The sequence below is a fragment of the Sphaerodactylus townsendi genome, linkage group LG05 (genome assembly GCF_021028975.2).
Source record: "Sphaerodactylus townsendi isolate TG3544 linkage group LG05, MPM_Stown_v2.3, whole genome shotgun sequence".
Taxonomy (NCBI): Eukaryota; Metazoa; Chordata; class Lepidosauria; order Squamata; family Sphaerodactylidae; genus Sphaerodactylus; species Sphaerodactylus townsendi.
In genome coordinates, this window is record NC_059429.1 from 78,409,556 (window position 1) to 78,425,660 (window position 16,105).

Genomic DNA, 16,105 nt, shown 5'->3' on the forward strand with positions numbered 1-16,105 from the left:
AGGGAGCCCAGATTCTCCTTTTAAATCCACCTTAAAGGAAGAATCTGGGGTCCCCGGTTAAAACAAAATTGAAAGTGATGCTGTTTTGTGGTGGATTCTCCCCCACCCTTAAACAGCATCACTTTCAAGTAAGGCTGAGGAAATAAGAAGTAGGGCTCTAGGGGAAGGGAAAAGGGGCTTGGCAAAAGTGAAGTGGAGAGAGGGCAGGTAGGCAGTGCTTAGAGCAGTGGTTCTCAACCTGGGGGTCGGGAACCCTTTGGGGGTCGAACAACCCTTTCACAGGGATCGCCTAAGACTCCCTGCATCAGTGTTCTCCATCTGTAAAATGGATAGATGTTAGGGTTGGGGGTCACCACAACATGAAAAACTGTACTGAAGGGTCACGGCATTAGGAAGGTTGAGAACCACTGGCTTAGAGGCTCATAGGTTGGAGAATTACCATACCTGCTGAGAAGGTCAGCTGCACTTGCTCCTGCACAATCTCCAGTGCAACAAAGTCATGGCGTTCATTGAAACGTCCATTGTACAGGAGCATCCCGTCCCGTTCCTTAGTGGCAAACCTGTGCAACAGAAAAGAGAAGAGAGTCCGCTTATCCAGGATCCAGCATTACATTTCAAAAAATTCACAGCACAAGTGGTAGATGGCACTGAGCTAAGATGACTGAGGCAATTTCCTGCCCAGCAGAAACTCGGTAGAAACTTCATGCAAAGGCTCTAGCAAGAAAAAACATTTTTTTAAAGTCCTATTTAGTTCTACATTAAAGGACATGCTCAACTCTGTGTTTTGATCTAGGAAAGCTGTTTGCCCTCCGCATACATGTACACACAGAAGAATGCCACTGATAGGTATGACCTCCCACCACATGTTCATGCGTTGCAGCAAATAACCATATGTAGTGTTTAGTTGTGACATGTGGAATTCACGCCATTTTCTGCATAGAACGTACACGTAGAAAATTCATCATGTGTGAAGTGGCTCTGGCTCCGAACTGTTAGTTGCTAGGTTCCCAAGATTTCTCCAAACAAGTAAGCCTGGCCTAACAAAGGCATTCCTATGTGATTAGGTGTGCGGCTTCCTTAACACAAAGGAGCGCCTAAGTGGGCTGGCTCAGCTGTGACTCATCCTGGCACCCTTCCCCCACCTCAACACTCCATTCATTAATTCTGGCAGTGAGTGGCTGTGTGTGTAAACACAGCACAGGAATAAGAGCGAGGGGAAATGTAGAGGCTGAGTGCACAAAACCCATTCCACCATTGTCAGTGGAGAACTGTTGCCAGCAGGCTCTATGAACCAATGAGTGAGATTCCACTGCACACTTCATAAATGGTTGGAAGTGGTGGAAGAGATATGACTACATTGAATCATGAGGATCCAGTCACTGCCTCCCAAAACATAAACCCAAAACTGGAGACCTGCAGGTTGTAACTGAAATTTTCTGCAAAATACTAAGCCAAGGTCTCAAGCTGAAAAGCAAGTGTCTGATTAAACTCAAGAAATATATAGAAAAAATGAGAGGAATGGAATTAGAATCAGGAATTAGGAAGGCAGGAGTAACATTTTGTAGGGTTTTTAAAAATGTAATCCTGCTCTAAGAGAGGCTTGAAATAGAATGAAGGCCAACAACCAGCTAAAAAACTGGAAGCGTTGCGATTGAAAATAATAATAATAATCATCATCATCATCATCGGCACCCTGGACACCATTCCAAAAACACTAGGGTAGCACTTGAAACATCTTCCTGCTGGGATCCACACAAATACTACATTGATAAATTACAGTGTCCTAAGCCTCTGGGTGAAGCTCAAACTGTAATGAAAGGCCAACAACCAGCTAAAGAACTGGCAGCTGTGATATTAAACAAAATTAAATAGTAATAAAAATAAAATCAGGATCCAGAGTGAGGCTCAGATAATCAGAGTATGATGAACAGGCAGATAAACACATGCAGGTTCAGAAAAGGATCTGAGTAAGATGGAAACCTCAGGCATTCTGATCGTTTTTAATTTGCCAGGCATGAAAACAGGCATTTGAATCTAACAGAAGACCCAATCCAAGAACACTGTGAATGCAGCTTTTGCTTTATAATCTAGGATCAGGCCACCCAGCCTCTATCCAGGTCCCCGCACCCTCCACCCCACCCCAACCCCTATCTCAACAAGTGTACTGAAAAGACAATATATACTAGCAAACTAAATATGAGTGAGAGTACATGATCCACTTAAGAGTGGGTACGGACGTCCTCAGACTGTTAATGCTGCCCAGATGGCAACTCACCATCAGTGCAATCCAAAGCAGAGTGATATTCTTCTAAGTCCACTACTGCAATGAACTTTAAAGTGTGAAAATCATTTCAGGTGAGCGTTCAATCAGGAGGTGCAGTTGTCTGGCAACTTGATATGAGTTCAAAGAATTCAGAATTCCAGTTGCCAGAATCACCAAAAACAAACAAACAAAACAGTTCAGCAACATTCACTCTACTAAAAATGATCATGGGAATTAGCTGCTTAGATGGGTTTTGGAAAAATATCAAAATCATGTTCACCCCAGCTCACTGTGGAATGCAGAGATTTGCTTGTTCAAGACCAAAGAGATGGGAATAAGTTTGGGGACAAGTTGATGGGCTACAGCAGTGATTCTCAACCTTCCTAATGCCGCAACCCTTTAATACAGTTCTTCATGTTGTGGTGACCCCCAACCCTAACATTTATCCATTTTACAGATGGAGAACACTGATGCAGAGAGTCTTAGGCGACCCCTGTGAAAGGGTTGTTCGACACCCAAAGGGGTCCCGACCCCCAGGTTGAGAACCACTGGGCTACAGGCTTGGGGCATTCTCCACCATTCTTTTCAGTCGGCCAAGCTCAAAGCTTCAGGATATCTTTTATTCCTCCTTTCTACAATGCTTTCTAGCAAGGTAAAGGCAGTTTGTTGCTAGCACTGTGCTATGTAGCCACTTGTTTGCAGATTAGGAATGGAAAGTGATGGGGAAATGAACACAGGAATTAAAAAGTCTTATAAACCAGCCCAGCTTCATTCGCAGGTGGCCTGTGACCTCATTCTTTATCTGCTGGCCAATTCCTTAGAGGGACTACTCATGTATTTTGGGAACACAGTACCTTCACTCTGCCAATAAACAACATTTGAAAGGAAATGAACCAAATTGACTGCCAGGAGTTTGGACAAAGGGTGGGGGTGAAATGGCAAGAGATAGCTAATTTGTAAACTATTTCCTATTAGAGCAGGATGGGCTGTTTCCATAGACATCAGAACCAGTTTAAACATCAGAAAATGTGGATGATAAGTCCTTCCTAGACTGCACTACTTCAAACTGCAGGTGTAAGAATGCTATATTTGAAGGCATCCTATTTAAAATAAACCCCGCCTGTCTGCTAGGATACCTAAGACATGTTTCAGACTAGCTTCCCCTCTGAAACACGCAGAATTCTTTATGCAGGATGGTTACCACAGTTTCATTCTCCCAGTTCAATCACACTGTCCCAGGCCTACCCCAGTGGAATTCATAATTTATTCATCCACAACCATGTATATTTATTTATTTATTTATTTATTTATTTATTTATTTATTTATTTATTTATTTATTTATTTATTTATTTATTTATTTATTTATAGTTCCACTTTTATACCACCCTCCCCTGAATGTGCTTTTGAACCAGCTCTTGAACAGCATTCGTAACAGAGGATCAGTTCAGACACAGTGCGAAACCAAAGTTAAATGTGGTCCATTTGCAACACCCGGATTCATTTCCCAGAGGATCATTCAAATTCAACAAAAGCTAGTGTTCCTGCCTTCACGATGCATTGGTTAGAGTGGCAGGTCTGGAAGACCCAGGTTCAGATCTCTGCTATGGAAGCTTACCAGGTCACTTTGTGCTGCATCCCAAAGCAACCTCCCAACCTCATGTTCTTGCACCTGCCCTCACTCAATGGAGCAGCTCCATAATGCTGTGAAGTTGCCTCCAGGCACTTGTCTATATGTGACATCATTGTACACTGTTATTTCCCCTAATTTCCACCCCCCAAATTGTCCCAGCTGGCAACCCTACCTTGGGCCAGTCACACACACACTCAGCTAACCTACCTCTCAGGACTGTTGTGAGACTAAAAAGAAGCAGGGGAGAATGTTATAAGCCACTCTGGATTCCCACTGGGGAGAAAAGGAGGCTATAAATGAAGTAGATGTTTGCATCATTGCTGCACACTGGTTATAAGAATGGAAGATACTCTCGCCCTTCAGAGCCAAACTGTACTTCCAGAGCACTGATGTGCAGGATTACTGGAGCAGACAAATCTGCAGCTGGTGAAGAATGCTGGGCTCATCACCCACTGCTGCTTATCAAGGGCTGCCCAACACGCTTTCCCTCTAAGCAACACAGGCTCCCGGGTTTACACTCCCTGGTGACCCCACTATGAATTGCTCCCCTAGCTAATTCATTACAGGCTGTCAGCACTTGGCATAACGCACACACACACACACACATTAACAAGTGTGACAAGTGCAGAGCAGATTGGGAGCTCCAACGACCCTTGGCTGAGGACAAAGAGGCCTTGGCTGGCTGGGTCCTTTGTGCTAGATCAACAATAAGGATGGAACTAGGGAGGATTAAAGTCCAGGTAAGGCCTGGAAAGGAGGGAAGGCTGTGTGATCTCATCCAAGCAGCAAAAGTGACTTCTATCAGGACAATGGTCTTAAGCAGCAAATATGCTTTCCATGGGAAAAAGACAAAATAAGAAAGGAGGTACCCTAATTCAAAAAACTGTAAAAACTGGCATCCCCTGGAGGAGGTTGAACTTCAGGTGCTGTTAAATCAGTGGTGTTCTTATAACATAGGAGAGAAGAAAATACTGGAGAATAGCTGTTATACCCTCCCTCCAATCAGCAGTAGATGTCTGGAAGAGTGAAAGAGGCTGGACCCAGGAAAGTAAATGGCAAGCATGGCCCATCCATATGGCAGTTTCCCACAGCCACAGCCCATCTGGCACTTTCTTCTACGCTGCAGAGACACAGGTACTATCCCATCATTTCTTGCAGCCAATAGGACTTTCAAAACACCACAGACTCACCGTATCTATAACCGCCTAGAACGTATATATACTCCACTTGCTCTCCTACTATCAGATCCTCTGAAGATGCCAGCCACAGATGAAGGCGAAACGTCAGGAGAGAATGCTACTAGAACACGGCCATACAGCCCGGAAACCACACAGCACCCCAATCTGGCACTTTTTCACCAGGGACGTCTCTAAGGGTAAAGCCTCTTTTTAGTTGTGTGGTCCTGGGGCACAGGGATGGCAAGCACAATGGGAAACCTAGCAAAAACATGGAGATTCCTCCCATATGTATGTTCTACTGCTACGAATGCAGCTACATTTGCAGTGTCAATGAACACATCGTGGGGAATCTTCTTGGTATGAGGTAACATCAGGCCATGTTCCTGATCTCCAAGCTCAGTGCCTTGGACTATGTTTTCAAGTTATGGTTTCAACAACATACCCATGAGCCTTTGCTAAATATGCAAATTATTAACAGGACTAGGCCTGTTAAAAGCAAAAGGACAGGGGCCATGTCGGTGATCTTCAGGGAGGTCCAACTCTGCATGTGGGCGGGGCAGGGCTGGGGCATTTCACCCTCCCTCCCAGGCTCCCTGCAGTGGGGAGGGAGGGCACCCAAAGGAGGGTTGATTGCTGGCTGAAAAAGCTTGATTGCCAGCTGTGTGCTTCCTGGAGGGAGGCTGACTCTCTGATCATGTAGGGGACCAATTCTGCGCCCCCCACATGACCAGATGGTGTGTGCCCGGAGACATGGATTACCCCATGTCCCTGGGCAGACGCACCACTGTCCAGCTTGCCTGTTAAGATCCACCTCTCAAAGCACTACCTTCTGCATTCCTGCCTTCAGAGGTCAGGCAGACAGTGACTAGAAGAGGGGCCTAGAAGATGGCACCTTGCATCTGGAGTGACCTCCTCCTTGAGGCTCATCTAGCGACTATGGTACTTTATTTTCTTTAAGTGCTGGGTCAAAAGCATATCTTTTTACCCAGGGTATTAGTTAGGGGTTTTATCTTACTAGCCTCTAATGGCCTGCTTCTCCTTTATAGTTTTTAGGCTGTTTCCATCCAATGTCTCATTTTTAACTGCTTGTTTTTATACTGCAATATGTTAATTGTAAACTGCCTCAAGCGGGACTCTAAAGAGGTGGCATAGAAATACCCTAAATAAATATATAAACAAATACAGTTCTAACCTACCTTTTTCTTGACATACTAACTTCCTATAGTGGGGGGTGGGGGGTTGTACATAACAGGCACATTCTACCATTTGTCTTTGTACCTTCTAGGAAGGATTCTACCATAAATATTTGTTAAAAGGTGTACCTCATCTCTAATGTATATTACGAGCCTTCAGCGCTGACATTTATATATTCTATATTCTAGAACACCTGGTACACTGATGGAATAAAAAGAATGTTAAACATTACTGCAGAATTACTTAATTGTAACAGCTCGCTTTTCAACTTTATAAGGCAAAAGATCCATTTTTTGGTAAAGTGAGTCCTGTTCCTTTCTTTCAGGACCTTCTGTTGTTGTAAACAGCAGAAGATTTGTTTTGCCTCCAGTTCCTGAGTCTGACTGCTCTGAAGCTTCACCATCTAGTAACTGACAGTTCATGTATTGGTTATTGCACTATATGAGTGGTTAATTGTTCGAGTTATAGCTTATATTTGATAAGATAGGCGTATTTGCTGGGGCAATTAAAAATCCTGACTGAATAGTTTAGAAAAGATTTGTTCAATTTAAATGCACGATTGTTTCATAGTTAATTGCTCAAATTGTTTTGCTTTAGAGTCTTAATTAACGATCCATTAGGACAGGAAAGAAAGAAGCTCATCTTATAGGATCTTAAATAATCTGGTTGCAGAAAATATACTGATGCTAATGAGGCAACTCCCTCTCAAAAAGGCACTTTTCTTTCTGAAAGTATCTGAAGCAGAGCAATGAAAAATGTTAGATTATTCTGATAAAGAATCAGAAGGGGTAGACAAAATCAAATCTAAAATATAGGCACTGATGACAGGACTACCCAACACAGAAAGAACATGATAGAAAAGTTGGAATGAAAATATTTAAGTAAACAAGCAAGGAAAAAAATCAGAATGACTTAGTAGAAAACAGAGTGTCTTCAGATGAAAAATCCAGAGTTCAGAAAGGGGCCATTATTAAAATATCTGAGGAAGTTGAAGTGTTGATTAATAAATACTGACACAAGAATCTTTTTGCAGCATATTGAATGACATAACAGCTCAGTGATGCTCAAGCAGATTTAAGGAGGTATGTTAGAAATGAACTAAACAAATAAATACTAGTCCATCTAGTCCACCACCTGTTTCACACAGTGGCCAAGTAGTTGTCCTGGAGGAGCACAGAAGCCAAGGCCTTTCTATGATGTTATCTCTCAACATGGGAATTCAGGGTATACTGCCTCAGGGATTCGGCAGTTCCCTTTAGTCACAATGGCTACTAGTCACTAATGGACCTTTCCTCCATTAATTTTCCTAATCCATTTTAAATCTATCTGAACTCCTGGCTACCACAACATCCTCTGACGTACATTAGAAATTGCACGGTCTGTCTCTCTGTCCCTGTCAGTGAAACAGGAGAAGTTGTTTTTATTTAAAATCTCAATATCAGGGAGTTCTGCTAAGAGTCCTTGGGATGTATTGGTCAAATGTTATGATAAAACTCTGAGCAGATAAAGAACTGTTGAGCCCAAATGAGTAATGGTTCATCTAGCCAGATTTTGACTCTGAGGAGGGAGAGTGCATAAAAGTGGTGCAAAGGCCCAGTCAGGCACCTGACTTCAGCGACCCCATCTGCAGAGGAGCATGCCCTTCATTTTAGCAGGCAATGGGAAGAATGGATAAGGACACAGGAGGGAAGTACTTCCAGTGTCTCCCCTCTAAAACATTCAGGGCAATGTAGGTGTATTAGTTCTGCTAGGAAGCATCAGGAAGCACTCTCACCAGCAGACTACATCTGATTATACCTGCAGACTGTGTCTTGCCCATGGGAGGGTCACTAACCTCAAGGTGCCTGGTATACCTCTAGAGTTATAACTGATCACCAGAGTGCAGGAATCACTTCTCTAGAGGAAAGGGTAACTTTTGAGGGCTGACTCCATGGCTTCATATCCACTGTTAAGTTCCCTCCTTTCCCCAAATTCTACCTTCCTCAGGTATAGCCCTCAAATTTCCATGTATCTCCCAAATGGGAGTTGGCTCTAGTCATTGAAAACAGTAAACAGAGACTCTTCAGATCTTTCCCTTTTCAGTTTCAGCAAATTACAGCTGTGGCTCCCCTTTAAAATAGTAATTGTTTAGTTAGACGCAACTGTTTATGCACAGACTCTAGAGGAAAGCTACTTATGTTGACAATGATTACAGCCTCCAAGGATACCAGGTGAGTCTTCTTCATCAGGACTTTCCTGCATCCTTTAATTTTTATTGTGTACTACTGGAATGGTTCAACTTCAGTTAAATTATATTGAATATTTAAATTGTTTTCTCATGGTTTGCAGTGCAATCCTGGGGAGATGGGGGGGCGGGGTACTCACACTGTGGCTGGGAATGGCACAGCCACAGCACAGCTGAACCACCACCTAAGAGGCTTGTTGCAGCATGACCAGCAAGCCGAAAGCGACGCTGCCTCTTCTCCCATGAAAATGGCCTATGCAGTACAATGGGCTCCACCACTGAACTTGCGCCAGCAATTTGGAGTGTTCCTGGGCTGAAAGGGGCTCAAGAAGCTGACTAAAGCTGGCCCCACCCCTAGGAAAAACCCCTTTGGTGCCAACGCAGGCGCCTGAGCTGGAGGAGCGCTGCAGCTATGGCCATACTGGCACCCAGGTGACATGTTGCCACATGACTCCTCAACACCACCACTGGTGTAAATGCCCCTTTCACTGGGGTAAGTAGCATTTATGCCAAGGTCATGTTGCCTCCTATGCAGTTTCAGCATTGGTCCCCACCCCCCAGGATTGCACTGTTGAACTTCTGATGTGACAAACATTTTGACTCATTATCTATGTTTTATTATGCCTTACCTATATGTCTGTATTTTAAACATTCTGTTAAAATATATATAGTCACTGAAAAAGTAACAGTAGTGATAGAAGAGTCCAGAGTTCTGGGAAGATTTCTAGGAAATTACTAAATAATATCTTTGGAGGAAAAAAAGAACTTTGAATACCAGGTAACAGTTTGGTTTATAGTTACTTTTTCCTTAATGCATCAGCTAAAATGGATCTCTGATACGGATCATGTAAGGACTACTCTATTTTTCCTTTGCTCTCACCTTCCAAATGATTTGTACCTTCCATCTGACATCAGCTAGATATTTGGTCAATACAGGTTAGTATATTTTAAACTGGAAGATTTCCATCTCTGCTCCTTATCCCAAGCATGACAAAGGTGCCATTTGATACCAGCCAGCTCAGTAAAGCCAACAAAGCATTTTGCTGCTAGCAAAGAGTCCTGAAAATCATGGCCCAAAATATCTTTTTTCACCCCATACCTTTTGTTTATTTTTTAACAGCTAGCCTGCTGAAGAGTTTTGGAAAACTCAAAAGCTTGCGCACCTGTGTTGCGTTATTTTGGTTGCTACTAATAAAAGATACAGCTTTTGTTTTTGGGTCTCTGCCCAGGACTCTCTTGTTCCCAAATCAAATACTTACGTGAGAGTGATGGTGAAGTGGAAACGCTGGCGTAGGCCCTTAAAGGTGATGAAGGAATGCCCAGGGAAGCTGCGAGTGCTCATCTGGCAGTAGGGCTTCTCGTAGTGTCCGGACAGGCAATCACACTTAAACCCACCTACCAGCAGATTGACACAGGTGCCACCATTCTTGCAGACCCCCGGTGTGCAGCGACCCAGGCGCGAGTTCACCTCACAGTTCTGCCCTGCAGGGGAAGTGGAAAGGCACCATCAGTACCACCAGTACTAGTCAGGTGACAGATAAATACAGCAGAGAAATCTTCCATACAAAGGGGTTAAAGACCACCACTCACAAAATTCTCACACTTTGTTCTAGTGAACCCCCCCTAAGTTAAAAAAAAGAAAAGCTCTCTACAAGCAAAACAAAACAGTCACTTCACATAATCAAGCCAGAAGGCTACAATGTGGCTTAAGTGTGCCTTCTGCATGCACAAAGATAACAAGTCAACATACCTCTGTCATCATTATGCCATCACTAGGAAGGTTGAGCAACAGTGTGCTAAACAGAAAGATACTTTGGCACACAACAAACTTCGCACAGACCCATTCAATACCAAACTCAGTCTTTTAATATGGTAGTATAAATTGATTTTAGGAGTTTAAAAAGTTACACAGGCAGCTGTATGGGGTCATTCCTACTGAGTGACTTTGGGTTAGTCTCTGTTCTCACAGAACTCTCTCAGCCCTACCTGCTTCACAATGGCCTTTTCTGCACAGCACAAATAAAACATCTTGCCGACATTTTAAAAAGATCCAATTTGGCTTTTTTTGTCCGCATAATGTGGACAAATAAAGCACTGGCAGGAAAAGCATTTTATCCCCACCCCTAAATCGATTCTTGCAGCCAGTTCTCATATTGTGACACTGAAACTTTGAAGATATCTCATCAAAAACAAAAGAAGGGGGGGGGGGGAGTGTGCAGGATCACCAGGAAAAGCTAATTTTATTAGTGCATTTTATATACTGAAAGTCCGTGCAGATGAGCTGCAAGTAGAGGAAACTCCATGGAAACATTCTGCAAATGGCAGCAGCATAGAGCCTCCTGAAGAGGGAAGAAAATAGCGGGAGATAGCTGTGGAGAAACCGAAAGTGAGAGCTATTTAAACTTGGGCAGGAAAAATAAAATACTTCTTGTTCTGCACAGCCAAGAAAAAATGACTTGACCCCATTGTGGGGAAAAATAATAAGTAATTTAGCATTGGGGGGGGGGGGGGGGTTGAACACAAATAAAATGTCCTGAAGTCATGTTGGGAAAAAGGCTATGTGGAGTTCTTTCCAAAAAACACTTTTTCCCCATCCTCAAGATATTTTATTTGTGCTGTGAAGAAAGGGCCAATGGGTCTGTTGTGGAAAGAGGAAGGGAAAGAGTTTGTAAGCCTCTTTGAGACTCCTTACAGGAGAGAAAGGCAGGGTATAAGTCCCAACTCCCACTCTTCTCTCAAACTGAACACTGTATGAATTAAGAGTCATGCTACAAAGTTCATAAGTAGCCATCTCATGGAATGTAAAGGAAAGTCCTTTTAAAACAGAGTTCAATACCATCTGTCAGCACAGTAAGAGGCAGAGCACAAAATTTGGACTGTATTAATCTGGAGTAAGGACCCACAAAGCATGGTGCTGCCTCACCCACTGATTTTTCTAGATTAAAACCCAGAGGATCGGAATTCCTTGTTTGGATCCACAGTGTGCCCTCGTGGTGGGTGGAAGTGTCTCTTGGTCACAATAAAAGGTCTCTCTAATTCCTATCAGGAATGCTACAATTCCAGTTGTACCATAGTTCATCACATACTGTCTCTAATGGAGTCTTAACAGCAGCTTCTTTGGAGGGCAAAGCATATTCGAAATGCTGCATTTGCTGGTCTTTGGATCCAAAATGTCAATGATAAAGCAGGAAACTGTGCCACTATTGTCCCTCCCACTGGTGCCTTTGTTGTCTTCCTCCTCCTCCTCCTCTCCACTGGCTTAAGAAGCATGACTTTGATATAGTACTATGAAAAGCTAGGAAAGATTACAAAAAGATGGACTGGGACAAGAAAAGGCAGCAGGTGTACACAGAGTCTTGGTGGAACACTAAAGTTCATCACGCTGTGCCTGACAATCCCAAAAAGCCTATATACCAATGCAAACTAGCAGAGGCATGACAAGGGGGGAAAGCGCTGGTGCACTCCAGTGCATCCTCTGCTCCCCGTCTCCACTCCCCTTGCCACGCCCCAACAGGGGCGCTACCAGTGTGGCATGCACACGTTCGCCCTTTGGAGCTACGCCTCTGCAAACTAGGCTGCTGCATGTTCAGAGGAAAAATGGTCCATTTATTTGAGAGCAAGACTACTTCCCCTCCCACCACTCCTGTAATTTTAATCCTTTCCTACATCAATGGCACCATCTCCATCTGTGATGCTTCAAAACCCATGCTGTCCTAGTCGTGGATGATGAAGATGCAGTATGACACATCGAAGTCCCTTGGTTCATGGAAACCAAGAATTATTTTTTTTCAAGGAAGCCAACTGAGCCCAAGGAAAAGTGCAGTGAACTAGCAGGCAGGCCTTCGTGCCTTTCGATTCTGAGTGCTGCCTTATAGGTAACTGAGAGTGTTGAAATTTGTATAGCCATGAAGACTGCTGGCATCTGAAGCTGTCATGGTGAATAAAGAACATTTGCATGTATAATATAGTAGACATTACTGTCCACTTTATAAGCAGCAAATATCATCTGGCCTTTTCAGGTGAAAGACTTAAGATCAGTCAGTCCACCCCCACAACTCCAGCTTGTGGCAGACTGCGGTGAAGACATGCCAGGGGGAGGGAGAGAGGAAGAAAGAGGTCTTTAATTTCGCTGACAGGCCACTTGCTTGGTATGCAGATGGGATCATGTCTATGGGCCACTCCCCACCCACCGTAAGCCGCTGGGACACTCCTTTAAAAGACACGGTGAGGATGGACGCTCCCCACGCCAATTAGCGCCCACTGGCGCAGTTGCCCTTAATTTGTCAGCTCTCCCACCTCCTTGTCGCGTGGCAAATTAGGTCCTCTGAAAAGAGCAATATTTTCAAAAAAAACGCAGGTGCCACAGGGGGTTAGGTAAACTCGGTTAGTTTACGCTGGCCGATTCGCTCTGACGCGCAGCTTCCAGCCAATCAGGAAACAGGAACCGCCATTTTATTTAGGGAGGGTGTCCTGGCCAGAAAGTGCTCAGAAATTGAGACGTGTGCACAAATAAGACGTGCTAACATTGCTCTTTTTTGCTCCCCGAACTCCACTGTTTGGCAGCTTGGCAAAGTGCCGCTTCGCACAGGGTTGTCGCCGGTGTAAACCGAAACCGACATTTACTTTCATTTTTTCTGCCCAAGCAATTTGTAACAGGTAGTAGACGTCAGTACGTGCAGATCGCCCCAAAACAACGCGCTCAGCCATCCAAACGAACTTTTCGGGTCAGCCAATCAAAATGGAGCCCCGCCTTCGGCTGGCTGCAACTCCCACGTGTAAATGATGCACACGCGTGCCAGCCAATCAGAACGCTCGATTGCCTCTTTGACTCTTGATGTGGAACCCCGCGCTATTTCCTGAATGGAAAATGAGTGGGGAACAAATGTCTCCGTTGTCAAAAGCCACGGAGGCTTTTCTACGAGGGGTCGCTGCGGAGTTGCTCTCAGACGAGGTAAGTGGGGAGTGGCCCTATGGCAATCAAGGTTGGAAAATGTCTCTGGTGGAGACCGTAGAGAGAGCACCTCTAGTCATAGCATTGGGTTTTATAAAGTAACGGCCTGACATAACATAAGACAATTTCATACATTCATTTGCATATAACAGAGTCATCTAGGACAGCCAGACTCCCTGTAACATTGGTATGACCTATGATTACCAATGCCATTTGACAGCTGAACTCTGTTGCAAGGTCCACAGTGCAGCAGGATCAGGTAATCTTGCCCCTCATGCACTTTTCCGAGTATCAAAACAGCTGTTGCAGAACTTGAAAATGGGGTGGGGTGGGGTGGGGGAAATTGCCTTATCCTGTCACTCTGTGGCATTGTGGCATTTCTAAATGGATGATTTCAGCTTCAAAATGATCATTATGCCAAAGACATCTAGTTTGGCCCTGAGAGAGGAAAGACAAAGACAGAGAAGGAAAATGGAGAAGGGGGGAGGGGGAGTGCAGGAGGGAGGTCTGGTAACATTTATGGCCAGCTATGCAAATTGGCCCCTTTGCTAGGTAATCCATATACAATTAACAGCAAAGCCCATTGCGGAGGGAGATGTAATGGGCCCTAGCAAAGGAGGGGTGAGCAAGCATCCCCCACACCCTTTATCATGGTCATAGCTGCCCTCCTCCTTCAGCATGTTGGTTCCCACGTACCTGGTCCTGAGTCTGTGGTGGCAGGAGTCAAGTAAGCATGGAAGTCTAGTGGGGGGGAGGGGAATGGTGTTGTTTGGGTTGGTGGGAGGAAGGGATGGGATTGTTTGGGATGGGGGAGGGTAGAAAGGGGAGGCTTGCAGTGGAGGAGGGTTGTATGGGAGGCTTGGGGCAGGGTGGAACGGGTTGTGGTGGGAGGATAGTGGAAAGCAGAGGCTGGGGGAGGGTGGAATAGGAAGGGTTGGAGTGGGGAAGGGTGGAAAGGTGAGGCTTGGGATGAGGGAGGGTGGGAAGCTAAGGTTTGGGGAGGAAGGCAGGTAGAATGGGGAAGCTTGGGGCAGGGTGCAAAGGTAAGGGTTGGGGTTGGGGAAGGGTAGGATGGGGAGGCTGCAGCCTGGACAGCACGGCAGAGGGACAGTAGGCTGCAACCGGCCTGCTGGCTGGGAGGGCCGGGCCAGGGTGGTAGCAGATGGGAAGTTGCCACTGGACCATCATCTCTGGTCCCTGTCCTGGGTGGCTGCCCTCTTAACCCCCCCCCACTCCTCCAGTCCCCCCACAACTCACTGTTCATGCTGGCTGGTCAGGAGCTGCTCTTAGGCCTCAAAGGTGGGTTGGGGGGGGCAGGGGGGGATTTGGAGGCCAGAGCCCCAGACGGTGGGTGTTGGGGTGCAGGGAAGGTTGGGGGGGAAGGGGCTGCTTTTGGCGGACCCAGTAGAGGAACATGGGTTGCTGGCATGTACTGCTAGAGTTGGTTTTGGTTTTGGGTGTGGGGAAGGTTGGGGGGTAAGGGCCAGTTGTTGCTTCCTTGGGTTTGGTTTGGGGTATGGGGAAGGGCAGGAGGTGAGAAGGGCTAGCTTTTGGCAGCTCCAGCGGTAAAGTATAGGCTGTCGCTGTGGGCACTAGTCTGTCTTGGTTTCTGGGGGTAGTGGGAGGGCAGAAGTAGGGAAACCTTGAGGATGGTGGCAAGGCTGGAAGGTTGGGGGGGTTGGGCAGGACATGGGCCAACTGGCATGCAGGACGCACAGGGCTGAGCAAGTATGAATCTGTGCAGTGATTGCCTAAGGGTTCATCCTTGGAAGTTCAAACCATTAGCAAATTATATATGGTAAGATAAGATGATTAAAATGAAAAGCTTTTTATAATCCTTATCTTTATTCACCCTCTCGAGGAATGGGTCATTAATATTCCCATTTTATAGACCAGAAACTCAAGCAAAGAGAATGACAGATTGAAGGTCAGTCAATTAATTCATGACTCAGTAGGGATTTGAAGCCGGGTTTTCAAACAAATGAGGTATCGACTTTTAAGACAAAAGTGGGTATAAAAATACAGCAAGGCAGCAGCAAGGTGTAAAAAGATATAAGGAAGGAAAAACAACCAGCCAAAAAGGAGTAAAGAAACAGTAGAGTAGCCAGAACAAAGTGATAAAGTGTAGAAAGTGACACTCCTCAATCCATGAGTGATTAACTCACTAGTGAATATATATGTTTAGTGGATAGCACTGAACATCTAGAAAGCACTACACATGTCAAGATCTAGAAGTGGGTGAAGAGGAAAGAAGGAGGAAACGCTCCTACGGACAGATGCTGCAGATTATTCTGCAAGGCAGTAGTACTTTGGATAGCAGCATTTCGCATAAGAGATGGAGAGAGAGAGAGAGAGAGAGAGAGAGAGAAAGAGAGAGAGAGAGAGCGCCAAGAGCAGGGGGCCCCTTGGAAGCGACTGCATAAAAGGACTCTGATTGCTAGATCAGACATTTGTGATTTTGCAGCTTTCAGTACCAGTCGCTTCTGATATCAGTGGAATCCTCTAATACAAGTGACTGAGTGTTGAACTGTGTCCTCAGAGACTGAGAGGGAAAGAAGGCAAGAGCAGGGTAGACTGGTTTTAGCACAACAATAATTGCCAAGAAACAGATCAAACCTTTCAACTGTTGGCAATAATAATTAAGTGCTTTGGTGTTGCAATAAA

General features: G+C 45.0%; 1 protein-coding gene across 3 annotated transcripts in view; it reads right to left on the reverse strand.

The window, feature by feature from the left end:
- CELSR2 (cadherin EGF LAG seven-pass G-type receptor 2) overlaps nt 1-16,105 on the reverse strand; it is a 133,993-nt gene that overhangs the window by 48,962 nt on the left and 68,926 nt on the right. For all 3 annotated transcript variants that reach the window (XM_048499006.1, XM_048499008.1, XM_048499005.1), the window contains exons 3-4: nt 9,750-9,972; nt 445-560 (exon numbers count right to left, since the gene is read on the reverse strand). In XM_048499006.1, the coding sequence (XP_048354963.1) occupies nt 445-560; nt 9,750-9,972 (339 nt within the window). The remainder of the gene's footprint in view (nt 1-444; nt 561-9,749; nt 9,973-16,105) is intronic.